Source organism: Polypterus senegalus, chromosome 10, assembly GCF_016835505.1.
Source record: "Polypterus senegalus isolate Bchr_013 chromosome 10, ASM1683550v1, whole genome shotgun sequence".
Classification (NCBI taxonomy): Eukaryota; Metazoa; Chordata; class Cladistia; order Polypteriformes; family Polypteridae; genus Polypterus; species Polypterus senegalus.
Genome location: NC_053163.1, coordinates 157,201,462 through 157,216,828, shown reverse-complemented (window position 1 = coordinate 157,216,828; position 15,367 = coordinate 157,201,462). Strand labels below are relative to the sequence as shown.

The following is a 15,367-nucleotide window of genomic DNA, read 5'->3' as shown; positions in this document are numbered from 1 at the left end:
ATATATATATATATATATATATATACTCAGCAAAAAGAAACGTCCCTTTTCAGGACTGTGTATTTCAACAATAATGTTTTAAAATCCAAATAACTTTACAGATCTTCATTGTAAAGGGTTTAAACAATGTTTTCCATGCATGTTCAATTAACCATAATAAATGAATTAACATGCACCTGTGGAATGGTCGTTAAGACCTTCACAGCTTACAGAAAGTAGGCATTTAAGGTGACAGTTCTATAAACGCAGGACACTAAAGAGACTTGTCTACCGACTGTGAAAGATGCCCAGGGTCCCTGCTCATCTGCGTGAACGTGCATTAGGACTGCTGATGTGGCTAGGACAATAAATTGCCATGTCCGCACTGTGAGACGCCTAAGACAGCGCTACAGGGAGACAGGAAGGACAGCTGATCATCCTCGCAGTGGAAGACCACGTGTAACAACACCTGCACAGGATCGGTACATCCGAATATCACACCTGCGTGACAGGTACAGGATGGCCACAACAACTGCCCGAGTCACACCAGGAACACACAATCCCTCCATCGGTGCTCAGACTGTCCACAATAGGCTGAGAGAGGCTGGACTGAGAGGGCTTGTAGGCCTGTTGTAAGGCAGGTCCTTACCAGACATCACCAGCAACAACGCCTATGGGCACAAACCCACCTTCGCTGGACCAGACAGGAGTGGCAAAAAGTGCTCTTCACTGATGAGTCACGGTTTTGTCTCACCAGAGGTGATGGATGGATTTGTGTTTATCGTCGAAGGAATTGAGCACGTCTGGGACCTGTTGGATCGCAGGGTGAGGGCTAGGGCCATTCCCCGAGAAATGTCCAGGAACTTGCAGGTGCCTTGGTGGAAGAGTGGGGTAACATCTCACAGCAAGAACTGACAAATCTGGTCCAGTCCATGAGGAGGAGATGCACTGCAGTACTTCAAGCAGCTGGTGGCCACACCACATACTGACTGGTACTTTTGATTTTGAGCCTCCTTCATTCAGGGACACATTGTGAAACATTTTTAGTTCATGTCTTATGGTGTTGACTCTTTTAGTGTTCATACAAATATTTACACATTAAGTTTACTGAAAGTAAAACAGTTGAAAGTCAGAGGACGTGTCTTTTTTGCTGAGTATATATATATATATATATATATATATATATATATATATATTTAAGAAATACTATTTAAAACTACGCTTATATTAAGTTAAAAAGTGTACTAAAAAAGTAAAAATAAGTCTCTCTATGCATCACTTGTAAAATAAAAGTGTGGGTGCTTTTCATCAATTGACATTCAAAAAACACTTCTTAAAATCTTAACAAAAGCGCCCACCTTTCATTTGTTTTATGAGTGATGTATGAGAGACTTATTTTTACTTTTTAGTGCACTTTTTAATGTAATATAAGTGTGGTTTTTTAAAAAAAGTATTTTTTATATGTGTATTTAATACTGAAGGAATAGCTAGTGACCTTGCATATTCATTTCACACCGCAGTGGGCATTTTTTTTACTTCTACCGTAAATTGAGGCATCACAAGGGTGTGAGTCTGATTAAGTGAATTTTGCCTAAAATACTGTATTAGAAATCATTTCCAATTGAAAACCTTCTGAGATGGGATTTGTGTCTTATTACAATAAAAGAATGGCATTCTTTTATGGACTAATTTCACAGTATTAAAGCAGTTTTCATTGCCTGCTACCCTAGATTGCTGCATACCGAAGACTAAGCTGTATCCTTGAATCTAACAAAATGACTTTTGTTCAAAAATTCAAAATTTGTTTTCACTTGAAAATCTGTAACCTTTATGCCCAATTTCACATTCTGGGTATGTTATACGTGACAGTGGCGTACAAATAGACTTTTGTATTCTAAAATGGAAATCCGAACTCCTAGAAGTTTCCTGTCCTTTATTTTTACACCGAAAGAGTGGCTACCTTGATACTCATTTCACACCGTACTGGTAATTTCTTTGCTTTCTGATGACTAAAAGGGGGTTTGAGTCCGATGAAATGACTTTTGCCCAGAAATACCAGAAATCATTTCCACTTGAAAATGTGAAATTCCAGTTCTAGAAGGGGTTTGTGTCCTTCCTTTCTGCAATAAAAAAATTGCCTCCTTTTAGGTAATATTTTCATAGTATAAAAATCAATTTTGGGCCAACTGTTACCGTAAATTGATGCATAACAACGACTAAAACCTATTCTCATGAAATAACTTTTGCTCAAAAATTCAGAATAGTTTCTTTTCACTTGAAAATTAGGAACATGTATGCACAATTTTCCATTCTGGGTATGTTATATGTGACAGTGATGCAGAAGGAAATCTGTGTGTTTCAAGGCTTGGTTTCCTTTCTTTTCAAGATGAAGTGGCTTTGTTTTACACAATAATTTCACAGTATATTGCCAATTTTTTGCATAGTTTTTCTGTCGGTTGAAGCGTTGCCTTCCCTCTTCATGGTAGACAGAGCCGACAGCTCACAAGTATTCTCTTTTTGGCTCACCAGTATCCTCTTTTTTTTCCTCTAAGAACCCACCAGAACTCGTTCCCCTCTGGCTTGACTTCCATTCCCGACCCGTCGTTCAGTTCATGCCAGCACGGACTCTTGGGTCAGTTTCCTCCGTAGTGACGTGGTGAGGGTCGGATATAACGTCATGATGGAGGAACGTGAAATTCCGATTTTGGGGTAAATCCTTTTGAGGACTGATCTTCTGAAAAGAATGTACACCCAGGGGTCCAAGATTTGGTTCCAGGTGGCAATTCGAAGGTAGATGAGAAGGAAACGGATCTGTACAGGCCTGTTAGATAGGACAGTCTGTGCAATAAAGATCTAAAGAGATAGAAATGGGAGATTACATTAGTGCTGACGATTTCAATTATTGTCACCAAATCTCAACACAATGTATTTCACTTTCATTTCCTTAATCAGACAAAAATGTGTTTATTGGGAGCCTTTCCCTTTTGTGCTAACTAAACAATTCCCAAAACACACATGTTCAGGATTATTCAGCTGGCAAAGTCAAACGAACTTTATTGTTATCTCGACCATATAAAAGTAGACAGATAGACGAAACTGCGAAGCTCAGGGTCCACAGTGTAACAACATGAAGTGCAAATAAAAAATTTAAAAAAACAGAATTAAAATTAAAACACAAACAACACAAGACATTGTGCAAAGACAAGACAAAGAAGTAGCAGCAATATTAACGTGTAGTACGCAATATGAACATTGATGCAATGTATGGTACTTGCAATCTAGAAACATAACGATAATCAATAAATATTAAATATCATCTTCTTCTTTCAGCTGCTCCTGTTAGGGTCACCATAGCGGATCATCTTCTTCCATATCTTTCTGTCCTCGTCATCTTGTTCTGTCACACCCATCGCCTGCATGTCCTCTCTCACCACATCCATAAACCTTCTCTCAGTCCTTCCTCTTCTCCTCTTCCCTGGCAGCTCTATCCTTAGCACCTTTCTCTCATTATACCCAGCATCTCTCCTCTGCACACGTCTAAACCAACACAATCTCTCCTCTCTGACTTTGTCTCCCAACCGTTCCACTTGAGCTGACCCTCCAATGTCCTCATTTCTAATCCTGTCCATCCTCGTCACACCCAATGCAAATCTCTGCCACCTCCAGCTCTGTCTCCTGCTTTCTTGTGAGTGCCACCGTCTCCAGCCCATATAACATAGCTGGTCTCACTACCGTCCTGTAGACCTTCCCTGTCACACTTGCTGATACCCGTCTATCACAAATCACTCCTGACACTCTTCTCCACCCACTCCACCCTGCCTGCACTCTCTTCTTCACTTCTCTTCCACAATCCCTGTTACTCTGTACTGTTGATCCCAAGTATTTAAACTCATCCACCTTTGCCAACTCTACTCCCCTCATCCTGACCATTCCACTGACCTCCCTCTCATTCACACACACGTATTCTGTCTTGGTGGTCCTGATCTTCATTCCTCTCCTCTCTTCTCATATCTCCACCTCTCCAGGGTCTCCTCAACCTGCTCACTACTCTCTCTACAGATCACAATGTCATCAGCAAACATCACAGTCCACGGGGACTCCTGTCTAATCTCGTCTGTCAGCCTGTCCATCACCATTGCCAATAAGAAAGGGCTCAGAGCCGATCCCTGATGTAATCCCACCTCCGTCACTCCTACCGCAGACCTCACCACGGTCACACTTCCCTCGTACATATCCTGGACCACTCTCACATACTTCCCTGCCACTCCCGATTTCCTCATCCAATACCACAGCTCCTCTCAGTCACCCTGTCATATGCTTTCTCCAGGTCCACAAAGACGCAATGCAACTCCTTAATGAGTAAATAATAGATATAGATAATACAGAAATGATCAGTGTATGATAATAGTTGTTTGAGACGTGTGTACACAATGACAAGTCCTCTGTTTGTTTAGGGGTTTTATTCTAACTGACACCTTCCATTGTATTATTCCAGGTGGGATGGGACGCCATGATCACACCCTTAACTGTTAAAATGATGTTTTCCTCTTTTCACCAATGCCAGGCTCAGTAATTAGCAACCCTCCCTCACACCTCCAGGGACCTGGGGTTCAGATGTCAGCCTGGGTGTGATTCTTCTGAAGGTCTCATTCATCAAGTAAGAAATATTCTTGTGTGCACTCAGAACAATGAAATTTGAATGTGTGTGTGTCTGTGTGTGTGTCTGCTCAGGATCACTAACAAAAATACAATGCAAAAAAAAAAGAAAAACAAAACCTTCTGAAAGTCTTCATACCCTGTTCTGTTTAGATTAAATTTGAATTATTTTGCTCAAATGAATCAGGATGAACTGAATTTACGGGACTTCAGTTACCGACATTGCAAGCATCCTTTCCTGTATATTCTTCTTGTATTGTAAAAGTAATTTATCCATTGTCACAAGAACGAGACATGGACAGATAAAGAGTTGGGGCAGCCACCGTATAATGTAGTATCCTGGCTGCTAAAGGTTGTTTTGTCAAAATAATCAGCACTGAAGTGCATTCAACCGAGTCCAGTACAAGACTGAGGAAACAAAGGAAAAGGGGCAGGTTTTAAAGGGGGAGACAGGAAGTGAGGTCATATGGATCTGGCACGTGGTCTTCCACCATTGGTTCGTAGCCGGAGGTGACATCAGAGGGACTGGAGCTGGTGTGGCCGACTTCCATTGGCTCAGTCCCGGAAGTGATGTCAGGAGAGCCAGGTGAAATCCCCCGGGGATGGTCTACAGGCAAGGGAGAAAAAGAGTCAGTGCACTCTGCCACACCCGGCATGCCTCCGAACTGCTTTCACTCAAGCCCTTTAGCTGCCTCCCATGCACACGTGTGTGACACCATCTATTCCAGTCTGTTTCTTTGTCAATTAGTTTATGACCCTAGAATGGGAAATAAGCACAGAGGCCAACAAAACCTGTTATTATGAACTCTTTGAAGGCGGATGTCGACTTTTGTTGACACGAGTTGTTCAGGGCGGATGTCAAGTTGTGGTCAGTCCTCACAAGGCAGGTGGATAAACAAAAACCCACCAATTCTGACCAACTCCAAGCATTGATGATGCAAGAATGGGCTGCCATCAGTTAGGACTGAGCCCAGAAGTTGATTGCCAGCCAGCCTGCCAGGGCGAATTGCCGAGGTCTTGAAAAAGAAAGAAGGGACAACACTGAAAATATGGCCTCTGTGCATAAACTTCATGTCATTGCCAATAAAAGCCTTTGAAACTTCTGAAATGCTTGTAATTCTACTTCAGTACACCAGAGGAACATCTGACACAAAGATCTAAAAAGACTGAAGCAGCAAACTTTATCAAAATTCATATTTGTGTCTCAAAACTTTTGGCCACTGCTGTAATTTTGGAAAAATGAAGTCAATAGGACTGGTGAGTATTGTTGGGCTGAATGGCCTGTTCTCGTCCAGATTGTCCTAATGGTCTAATGTTCAATTCTGATAAGGCTCCTCGCACCATCACCTTCTGTTTCCTGTGTTTTATCCAATTCTGCATGCACCTTCACACTCACACTCTGAATTCCCACGTCTTTTAGTTTGATGCCCAACCTGCAGAGGTGGGTAAGAGTAGCCAAAAATTGTACTTGAGTAAGAGTAGCGTTACTTCAAAACAATATGTAGAAGTAAAAGAAGTAGAAGTAAAAAGTAGTCATCCAAAAAAATGACTCAAGTAAGAGTAGAAAAGTATTTGGTGAAAAGACTGAGTAACTGATTGATCATAGCAAATGATTTATTTTTTAAAAATGTTGTAATAAGACAGACAAAAATATAAAATAATGTGCACATTCTGCTATTTCCAAATAACAAAATAAAAAATCAGTAAAAATAAATAACATCTTTACAAAATAAAGATGCACAAATAACACAAAGTTCCAAATCTCAGTTTTTCACAACAAAGCTTTTGAAGTTGATACCTACAGTAGGTGACACGTGTGTCTGAACAGTGCAAACTACTTACAGTGACGAGATCTCCTGTAAACTGACCGTATAATACTGCAGATTCACTCGCCCTCCAAACAGCACAGCTGATAGAAAATAACATCAGAACAAGGCAGCTTCCGCACGTCCAAGAAGTCTCACTTTACCAGGACTGTCTGTGTCTGCGCATGTTTGGCTAAAACGTGCGCGTTCTTCACTCAGCGAAGTGATGGTTAAGCTTCAGGAGGAGTTGGCTCTCAATTTTCATGTATTTCTTCTTTCCCTGTTCGCTGTTTGTGGGGAGTATTGTATCTCTATGCCGCCACAGTTCGTGTGTGGTCATGTGACTGCATGGCTACGTCTGATTGGTGAAACGGAGTCTTGTGATTATCGTTACTTCGTCCGATTGGTGAAATGGAGTCTTGTGATTATTGTTACTATGTCTGATTGGTGAAACGGAGTCTTGTGATTATTGTTACTGCGTCTGATTGGTGAAACGGAGTCTTGTGATTATCGTTGCTACGTCCGATTGGTGAAACGGAGTCTTGTGATTATTGTTACTACATTTGATTGGTGAAACGGAGTCTTGTGATTATCGTTGTTTTGTCTGATTGGTGAAACGGAGTCTTGTGATTATTATTACTACATCTGCTTGGTGAAACAGTCATACAGTAGATCCACTGGCGGCTTGTCTCTGGCAAAAATATAGCGTATCTAATGTGTAAATGGGAAAAAAAGTAACGATTCGAGTGTTGCCCAATGTAGCGGAGTAAGAGTAGCGTTTCTTCTTCACAAATGTACTCAAGTAAAAGTAAAACGTATGGTGCAATAAAACTACTCTTAGAAGTACATTTTTTTTAAAAAGTTACTCAAGTAAATGTAATGAAGTAAATGTAACTCGTTACTACCCACCTCTGCCAACCTGTCAGGTGTGATCTTATCAAATGATTTCTGAACTTGCCTTAACTTGATATAGGAGACCTCAGAAGAATTACACAGAGGCAGTGACCAGGCTGAGATTTGAACCCAGGTCTTTGGTGCTGTGCGGGAGGGTTGCTAACTACTGAGCCAGATATTTATGAATATAATAAAGCAATACTCTTATGGTGTGAGGAAATGGGGAAAAATACTCCTTTGTTGCTAATGGCTCATTAGCGTGTGTGCATTATTTATGACTTCCTAATTACGAGTCGGCATCTTGTAGCCGGCAGACGCTCAGGTTGAGGTTCCTCACTCAACATAACAGGCTGTGGGTGCAAAAGAGGTCATTGACGTAATTGCTCTGGAAACCTCTTAACATAAAAGACAAACATCAACTCAATTATGTTGGCAATTAAAGGTAGGAACAGCGGAGGGATTAAGGCTGATAATGAGCAGCGGGTCAGCCTCCAGACGACTCCTGATGTGCTGTGCCTCCTAAAAGCCTAAAAGCCAAAATATCAGAAATTGATCTCTAACCTCCCCAGAGTCTGGCGCATTGTTTGGAGGATGAAAATCTTTGAGTGCGTTTGCGCGATTCCAAAATTGCGTGTGTGTAACCTGAGTTGAAAAATGAAAATTGATTTGTGAGCACGGTTTTTGTTACTTATCTTTAGCATATGTGCATTTCTTAAACTGAAAGAACATTTCTTTTGTAGCAAACTACAACATGGGCTGTAAATGAAGGCTAGTGATCAAAACAGGTGCACTGCTCCAATCTGACAGGAAAAGGCAGAATGTTCTCAGAGAGCCTAATCCATACGTGGCCATCAACCTTCAACTAGATCAATGAACTGTGCTAAATTAGACCCCCAATTGGTACAGCGTGGAAAGCGTGTGTATAAAAAGTGTGCCAGGCAGCCTCAGAAGCCCCACTGGCACAGATGCTTTTGTGCTCCTGCTGAACGATGGAACTTCACTCGTCCAAATACCCCACTGAAGAACTTCAAGACAATTGCACCGATTCCAGTGGCTTCTCTTTGGTTGTATTTGAATGTATGGATATACTGCAAGGTATATTAGGAGATTCTTCTTCTTTTTCTTCTTCTATGTAATCTTTTCCCACTTCTACGTGGAGGTCGATGTGCTTGTTCAACCTTCTCCAAGTAGCTCGGTCCTACACCTCCTCCTCCTTACTAGTCAGACCCTTTTCCTTCAGATCATCTTTTACTTTATCCATCCACCTCCTCTTTGGCCTCCCTCACTTTCTCTTTTCCTGGACTTCCATTCCCATCACTCTTTTGCCCTCACATTCCTTGTCTCTCATCATCACATGTCTATACCACCTCAACCTTCTTTCCTGTACTATCTTAGACATCTCTGCCACTTTTGTTGTACCTCTGGTGGTCTCATTTCTTGTTCTTGTCCTTTTTTGTAACTCCACACATCCATCTCAACATTCTCATTTCTGCCACCTCCACCTTCTTCTTCTGTGCCCCTTAACTGCCTGTGCCTCAGCTCCATACATCATTGCTGGTCTTTAAAAACTTTGCCTTTAAACATTCCTTTTAATTCTTTAATCACACAATACTCCTGATACCTTCTTCCAATTGTTCCATCCACACTGCACTCTATGGGTTATCTCTACAAGTAGTTTTCCATCCCGCGCTATTACTGATCCGAGGTATTTAAATTTATCCAGTCTTTCCAGTTACTCTCCCTGAAGACTAACTTCTGAATCCTGATCATCATTAAACCTCATCTCTTCTGTCATGTTCTTCCTATTTATCTTCAACTCTCTATCTTCCAAAGCCCTTCTCCATTCTTCTAACTTATTCTCTACCTTCTCCTTTCTTGTGCTACACAATGCAAAAAGCCTGCACTATGTGGGGACTGGTCTATCATCTCATTACTCAACACATCCATTAGCAGATCAAAGGCAGACAGGGACTACAAGAAGATCCCCGGTGCAGACCTCCTCTAACTGGGATCTTGTCTGTTACCCCAACACTGCATTTAACCCAAGTCCTCACTCCCTCATACACATCCTGGACAAATCTTCACATTCTTCTCTGGTCCTCCTTTGTCCCTCTTGTACCTTCAGATCTCTTGACATGGCAGTCTAGCATAAGTGTTCTCCACATCGATAAACACCACGTGCAATCCTTTCTCTTTTTCTCGAAGCTTCTTTAATGGGCTGTCTAAATGCGAACACTGCTCCCTTATGGTGGTCTCTTTCCTAAGCCTTGTCTCTAAAACCCATACCCAGATTTTCATTGTGTGTATCGTCAGCTTTATCCCACTATAGTTTCCACAATCCTGACGATCTCCCTTCTCCTTATAAATGGGTACAATTCCACTGTTCCTCCACTCCTTTGGTATTCTCTCCTGTTCATAGATCTTCTGCATTAGATCCTTCAACACATCTTCTCCTTCTTCTCCTAAACTCTTCCCCGCTTCTGCTGGTCATGTTAGCTTTTCACTTTTCATTCTTTTTAGTGCCCCCTTTATTTCCTCCCTCTTTATTCTCAGTACTAGCCCTTCATGTGGGTCTCCATTCCCAAATGCAATCCTTGGATTTTCTTCATTCAACAGCTTTTCAAAGTACTCCTTCCATCTCTTCTTGGTCCTATCATACTCACTCATGACCACACCTTGCTCATTTGCTCAACTTTCATCTGCTTGATCGGTTCCCCGCCAATAAAAGTTCAGGGAAGGGGGTTTGGGGGGGGACGAACCTTCACCCCGATCCCAAAGAACATCCAAAGGGGCTTGCGGGGAATGGGAAACTTACCTGCTTCGGGCTGCATGGGAGTTAGAGGGTATCCATCTACCCCTGCAGTCCCTCTTTCAGGTTTTTCAGGCTCTGCAGGAGGCCAAGGAAAGGCAGGAGAAGAAACTCGGCGCAGCGTTAGAGCTCATTCATGAGTGGCTGAAGCGGTGCGGCGCTGAATTCTCTAGCCTGCAGGATATGGCGGTACAGGTGAGTGACGCCTGTGCCGTACAGGAAAAGGGAGGGCTGACCAAAGGGAATGCGGTATTGATTGGATCCGCGAGCCAAGTAGCCACGCCTCCAACACAGGACGGCGCGGTGATGACTGAGTATGCGGCTGGGGCGGGGCTGACAGAGGAGCGTGCAGGATGCTGGCTGTCAAACCGAGTCAGTCCGCATGCCGGCATCGGTCTTGTGGGCGTCCATAAGGAGATCCAGACCGTCGGTACGTCCCAGAGCAAGAGGAGGACCCAGAAAAAGAAACGTGAGACTCCTATCAGTGTGCAGCTTGAGGCCATCTGCTTGAAGGCAGTGGAGTGCTGCGCTGCGACAAGGGAGCAGGACTTTCCATCCTTCTTCTGATCCCGCAGAGGTCGACTTGGAGTGGGGCGGCGTTGCTATAACTGCGGCAGCTGTGGTCACGGCTGGCGATATTGTCCAGAGAGGACATTCGAAGTGTGTGGACATCGGGGCAACACCCCCAGACCTGTTGCTTCTGTTTCCACAGGGCAAAGCCCCAGACTCAAAGACACCAACTCCCCAACCTGGAGAAGACCAGCCCTCGCGGGACAAGCCGCTGACCCCTATGGGGCTCATCTGAGGGAAGAGCACTGTGATGGATGGCTGGGGCCAATGCCCAGCCTGGACACCCCTGCAGCATATGTTCCACAATATCTCCCCCTGGACGCCAGATGGTAGCCTCCCTGGGTTGCAGTGGTGCCTCTGACTGCCGCAGGGCTTCATGGGAGTTGGAGTTTGGTGCAGCCCTGTTGGGTTCTGCAGGTGCGCTGCTAGCCCCTTTTGGGCACTAGTTTCACCACACCCAGAAGTACAGCAGAATGTCGGCAATCCTGGTGCCTAATAACAGGAGTCAGCAACCACCATTCTTTGGCCAGAGTCGTGTGGGTGAGGACGAAGCTTACAGGAGGAGTAGTGCTACCGGAAGAGAGGAGTGTGCTGTGTTTGTACACTTAGGACTGTGTTGTGCCTGTGGGGATTACGGGGAAGACGTACCCCACAGGTGGAGAACAAAAAAAGTTTCTGGGTTTTTATACATGCCTCCATGTCCATCTGTGTCGGGTCAGGTGCCTATATAGCGCCTTTGTTACACCTTCAATTCTTTATCTCTTACAAATGAGATTTTCTACACATCAAAATGTCTATTTGGCTTTCCCTCCCCACACTACTCTAAGTCACAAGCTGATTTACCTTTTCAAAAAATGTCTCAACTTTTGCCAAATTAAATGCTAGGGCAAAATCTGCCAACCTCTCCCCTTCACTATCTCTCTTCCCCTGCTCCCCATTCTCCATGTCCTCTCTTTGTCATCTCTCTACTCTTTTCCACATTCCAATTTAGATCTCCACCAACAATAATCTAATGTCCCTCTTGTAACTCACTAAGTTCTTCACCCATTTGTGACCCGAAAACGTCCTTCTCTTCTTCCTCATGGCCCACTTCAGGAGCAGAACTGTGCCAAGAAATACGACCACGATGGCGGATCTTTCATACCAACAGCAATACGCCGCATAGCACCTCATTGTGACTGGGAGAGCCAAGTCAGAAGTTTACTTTCTTTTAAATTTTCTTCCTTCTTAGTCATTCTGGTGTGTTTTCAGACCAAAGTGTGAGGGTGAATATCTATCTATCTATCTATCATATAGTGTCTTTCTATCTATCTATCTATCTATTATATAGTGCCTTTCATATCTATCTATCTATCTATCTATCTATCTATCTATCTATTATATAGTGCCTTTCATATCTATTTATCTATCTATCTATTATATAGTGCCTTTCATATCTATCTATCTATCTATTATATAGTGCCTTTCATATCTATCTATCTATCTATTATATAGTGCCTTTCATATCTATGTATCTATCTATCTATCTATCTATCTATCATATAGTGCCTTTCATATCTATCTATCTATCAGGTGAGGGGACACCAGAAGCAGAGATGGCATCGCCTATCATTATCGTGAAGCCAAATGTCACAGACCACACAGACAGACCTAGACGCCTTCTCAAGTTTGGTACTCTGGTTGAGAAAGACTTTGAACTGTTTGATAAAAAAGAGCTGTATAAACTGTGTGTCAAAGTGACATTTTATAATCAGTTAAAAGAGTTGCCAGATACACAGTGGAGGAAAGAACTGCAGGTCTCCGAGAACGTCACACCATCATGAAGAGCTTTCTATAAACTCCCATTGCAGAAAAGACTTGGGGATCTGCAGTGGAGGATAATGCACTCGGCCTTAGCCACAAACTCATTTTTGAATATAATTAAAGCTTCAGAGACTGACCAGTGCCCATTCTGCTACACGAGGGAAACCATCTTTCACCTCTTTATTCAATGTGAAAAGCTGAGTCCACTGTTTATGTCCTTAGCAGATCTTATTAGTGGTTTTGGGTTTGAGTTCTCAAAAAATTGCTTTGTCTTTGGTATTAAATATGATCAAAAAAATAGGAATAAATGTGTTATTGGGAATTACCTCTTAGGACAGGCCAAGTTGGCAATCTTAAAAAAGAGGAGAAATAAAGAGAAAAACCTCATGGGGACTAACGCTCTGCTGCTCTTCAAAATTTTAATTAAAAGTCGACGGAAACTTGAATTCATGTACCACAAGCTAACAAACAATTTAGAAATGTTCAGCGACATGTGGGGGAAACGACAGGTACTGTGTGCTGTGGAGGGGGGTGAACTGGTGCTCAACTGGGAATGAAAAGTAGTTGGTGGGCATCAACAATATGTTCTTATTAATGTGCGGAGTAGGAGGAGTGGAAAGGGGGAGTAGTGGGGGTCTGATATATGGCTCTTTTGTTTTATGCTGAACATTAGGCTTGTTTGTCATTTGACTGTGTATATTGTTAATATTTTCTTTTATGTTCACAATAAAAGTCATTTTAAAAATGGTCTATCTATCTATCTACTCCTGCCAGCTACAATATCTATCTATCTATCTATCTATTGTGGTGTACAGCCTGGACACAGACAGGTAGACATGTTCTTTCTCCACACACACGTTTATTTACAGCTATTATTTACAATAGTTCAGTGCACATTCCCAGTGCCTCAGCACCAACCACCCCATTAAGTCCTGGCCAACACAATGCCTTGCTCAGTTCTCAGACCGCCTCCACTCCTCTCCTCCGAGCTCTGTCCTCTTCCACCCGAATCCAGCCTTAGAATGGAGGGAGGCGGCCCCTTTTATACACCCCTGGATGGGCTCCAGGTGCTTCCTGAGGAGCCTCCACCGACACACCCTGTCTGTCAGAAGCACCAGCTGTGTAGCCAGAAGCCCTCTGGGTGTCCCTGATCCTCTTCCCCCCAGCATTTCCTGATGTGGCGGAAGTGCTGAGGTCCAAAGCTCCCAGGGGCGCCCCCTGGTGGAGACCACGGACCCCTACAGGGTTGGGCTTCCAAGCCCTCTACCCGTGGCCCCCAACACAACCAGGGTGGTCATCCCCTCGGGGTCTGGAGGAGGCACAAGCCCTCCTCCGGTCCTCCTGAGCGTCCCGGCCGGGTACCACCCCCAGCTGTGTGCCACACTATCTATCTATCTATCATATAGTGCCTTTCATATCTATCTATCTATCTACATGATATATCGTGCCTATCTATCTATCTATCTATCTATGTATCTATCTATCTATCATATAGTGCCTTTCATATATCTATCTATCTATCATATAGTGCCTTTCATATCTATCTATCTATCATATAGTGCCTAGATTTGCTGCAAGATGAACATTTTCCTGATGATAACAGTGACTGAGGTAGTGACAATCAATTGGGTGACGTGGAACCTGTAGACTCTGGTGATGATGCGGGTCACTGACTGAAGTGGTACAAAAAAATAAGCCATTTTAAAGTTCCAAACTCACACTATTGACCTTTCCTTTAATCAACATTTAAAATTAAAAAATGGACTTCAAAAAAGGAACTTGTAATGTAAACTCTGTGAGCTAACCTGCCAACAATAAGAACACCTGAGTGAACAGCTAGGCATTAGAAAACCTTTGGACTTGATTTGAACAATTGGAGTCTCCTTGGACTTTTTAACTCTGGACTCTTTAATTCCATGTCCCGTAACGGGAGCAGCCGAAAGAAGAAGAACATTAGAAGACTCTCGACGAGTAAGCACTTTGAGCTACATTTTTTTGTATGAAAATGTGCTATATAAATAAATGTTGTTGTTGACAAGAAAAGGCCATTCAGCCCAACAAAGCTCGCCAGTCCTCTCCACTTATTTCTTCCAAAATAACAGTTGAGTTTTGAATGTCCCTAAAGTCCTCCTGTCCACCACACTACTTGGTCGCTTATTCCAAGTGTCTATGGTTCTCTATGTAAAGAAAAACCTCCTAATGTTTGTGTGAAATTTCCCTTCACAAGTTTCCAACTGTGTCCCTGTGATCTGATGAACTCATTTTAAAGTCACCATTTCGATCCGCTGCACTCATTCCCTTCATCGTTTTAAACACTTCAGTCAGGTCTCCTCCTGATCTCCTGTAAAGGCTCAGCTCTTTTCATCTTCCCTCATAACTCACTCGTCGCTCTTCTCTGGAGTTTTTTTTTATTTTTGTTTTTTCTGTCCTCCATGGCCATCGGCCCTCACTTAATTCTTTGTTACTTAGCATTTCCTAATCTTCTTTTTATATTTTTCTTTTTTCTTCTCTTCATCTTGTAAAGCACTTTGAGCTCCAGCATTTGTATGAAAACGTGCTTTATAAATAAATGTTGTTAATACATTTCTCTACATTGTTTGCCACTGCAGCGTCCTGTTACAGGAGGGAGGTGTGTGCCTGGCCTCAGGTGACATTATTTAACACACCGGCCCTGCTTGTCAGTTACTAAAAGTTTCAAAAGCCCACACATAATTTTTTGTTTGTAATTGTCTAAGCTACAGCAGTGGTCTTCTATTGTTTGTGTGTGTGTGTGTGTGTGTGTGTGTGGGGGTTAGGGATGGGGGTCCTACTTCCACACTTACCATACGATCTTAAAAATCAACCCCTCTTA

At 42.8% G+C, this 15,367-nt stretch overlaps 1 protein-coding gene across 2 annotated transcripts in view; it reads right to left on the bottom strand.

Moving 5' to 3' along the window:
* Positions 1-1,432: 1,432 nt before the first annotated feature.
* The window catches only part of tbxa2r (thromboxane A2 receptor), a 94,179-nt gene continuing 80,244 nt past the window's right edge, over positions 1,433-15,367 (bottom strand). For both annotated transcript variants that reach the window (XM_039767108.1, XM_039767109.1), the window contains exon 3: positions 1,433-2,832. In XM_039767108.1, the coding sequence (XP_039623042.1) occupies positions 2,590-2,832 (243 nt within the window). In that variant the 3' untranslated portion in view covers positions 1,433-2,589. The remainder of the gene's footprint in view (positions 2,833-15,367) is intronic.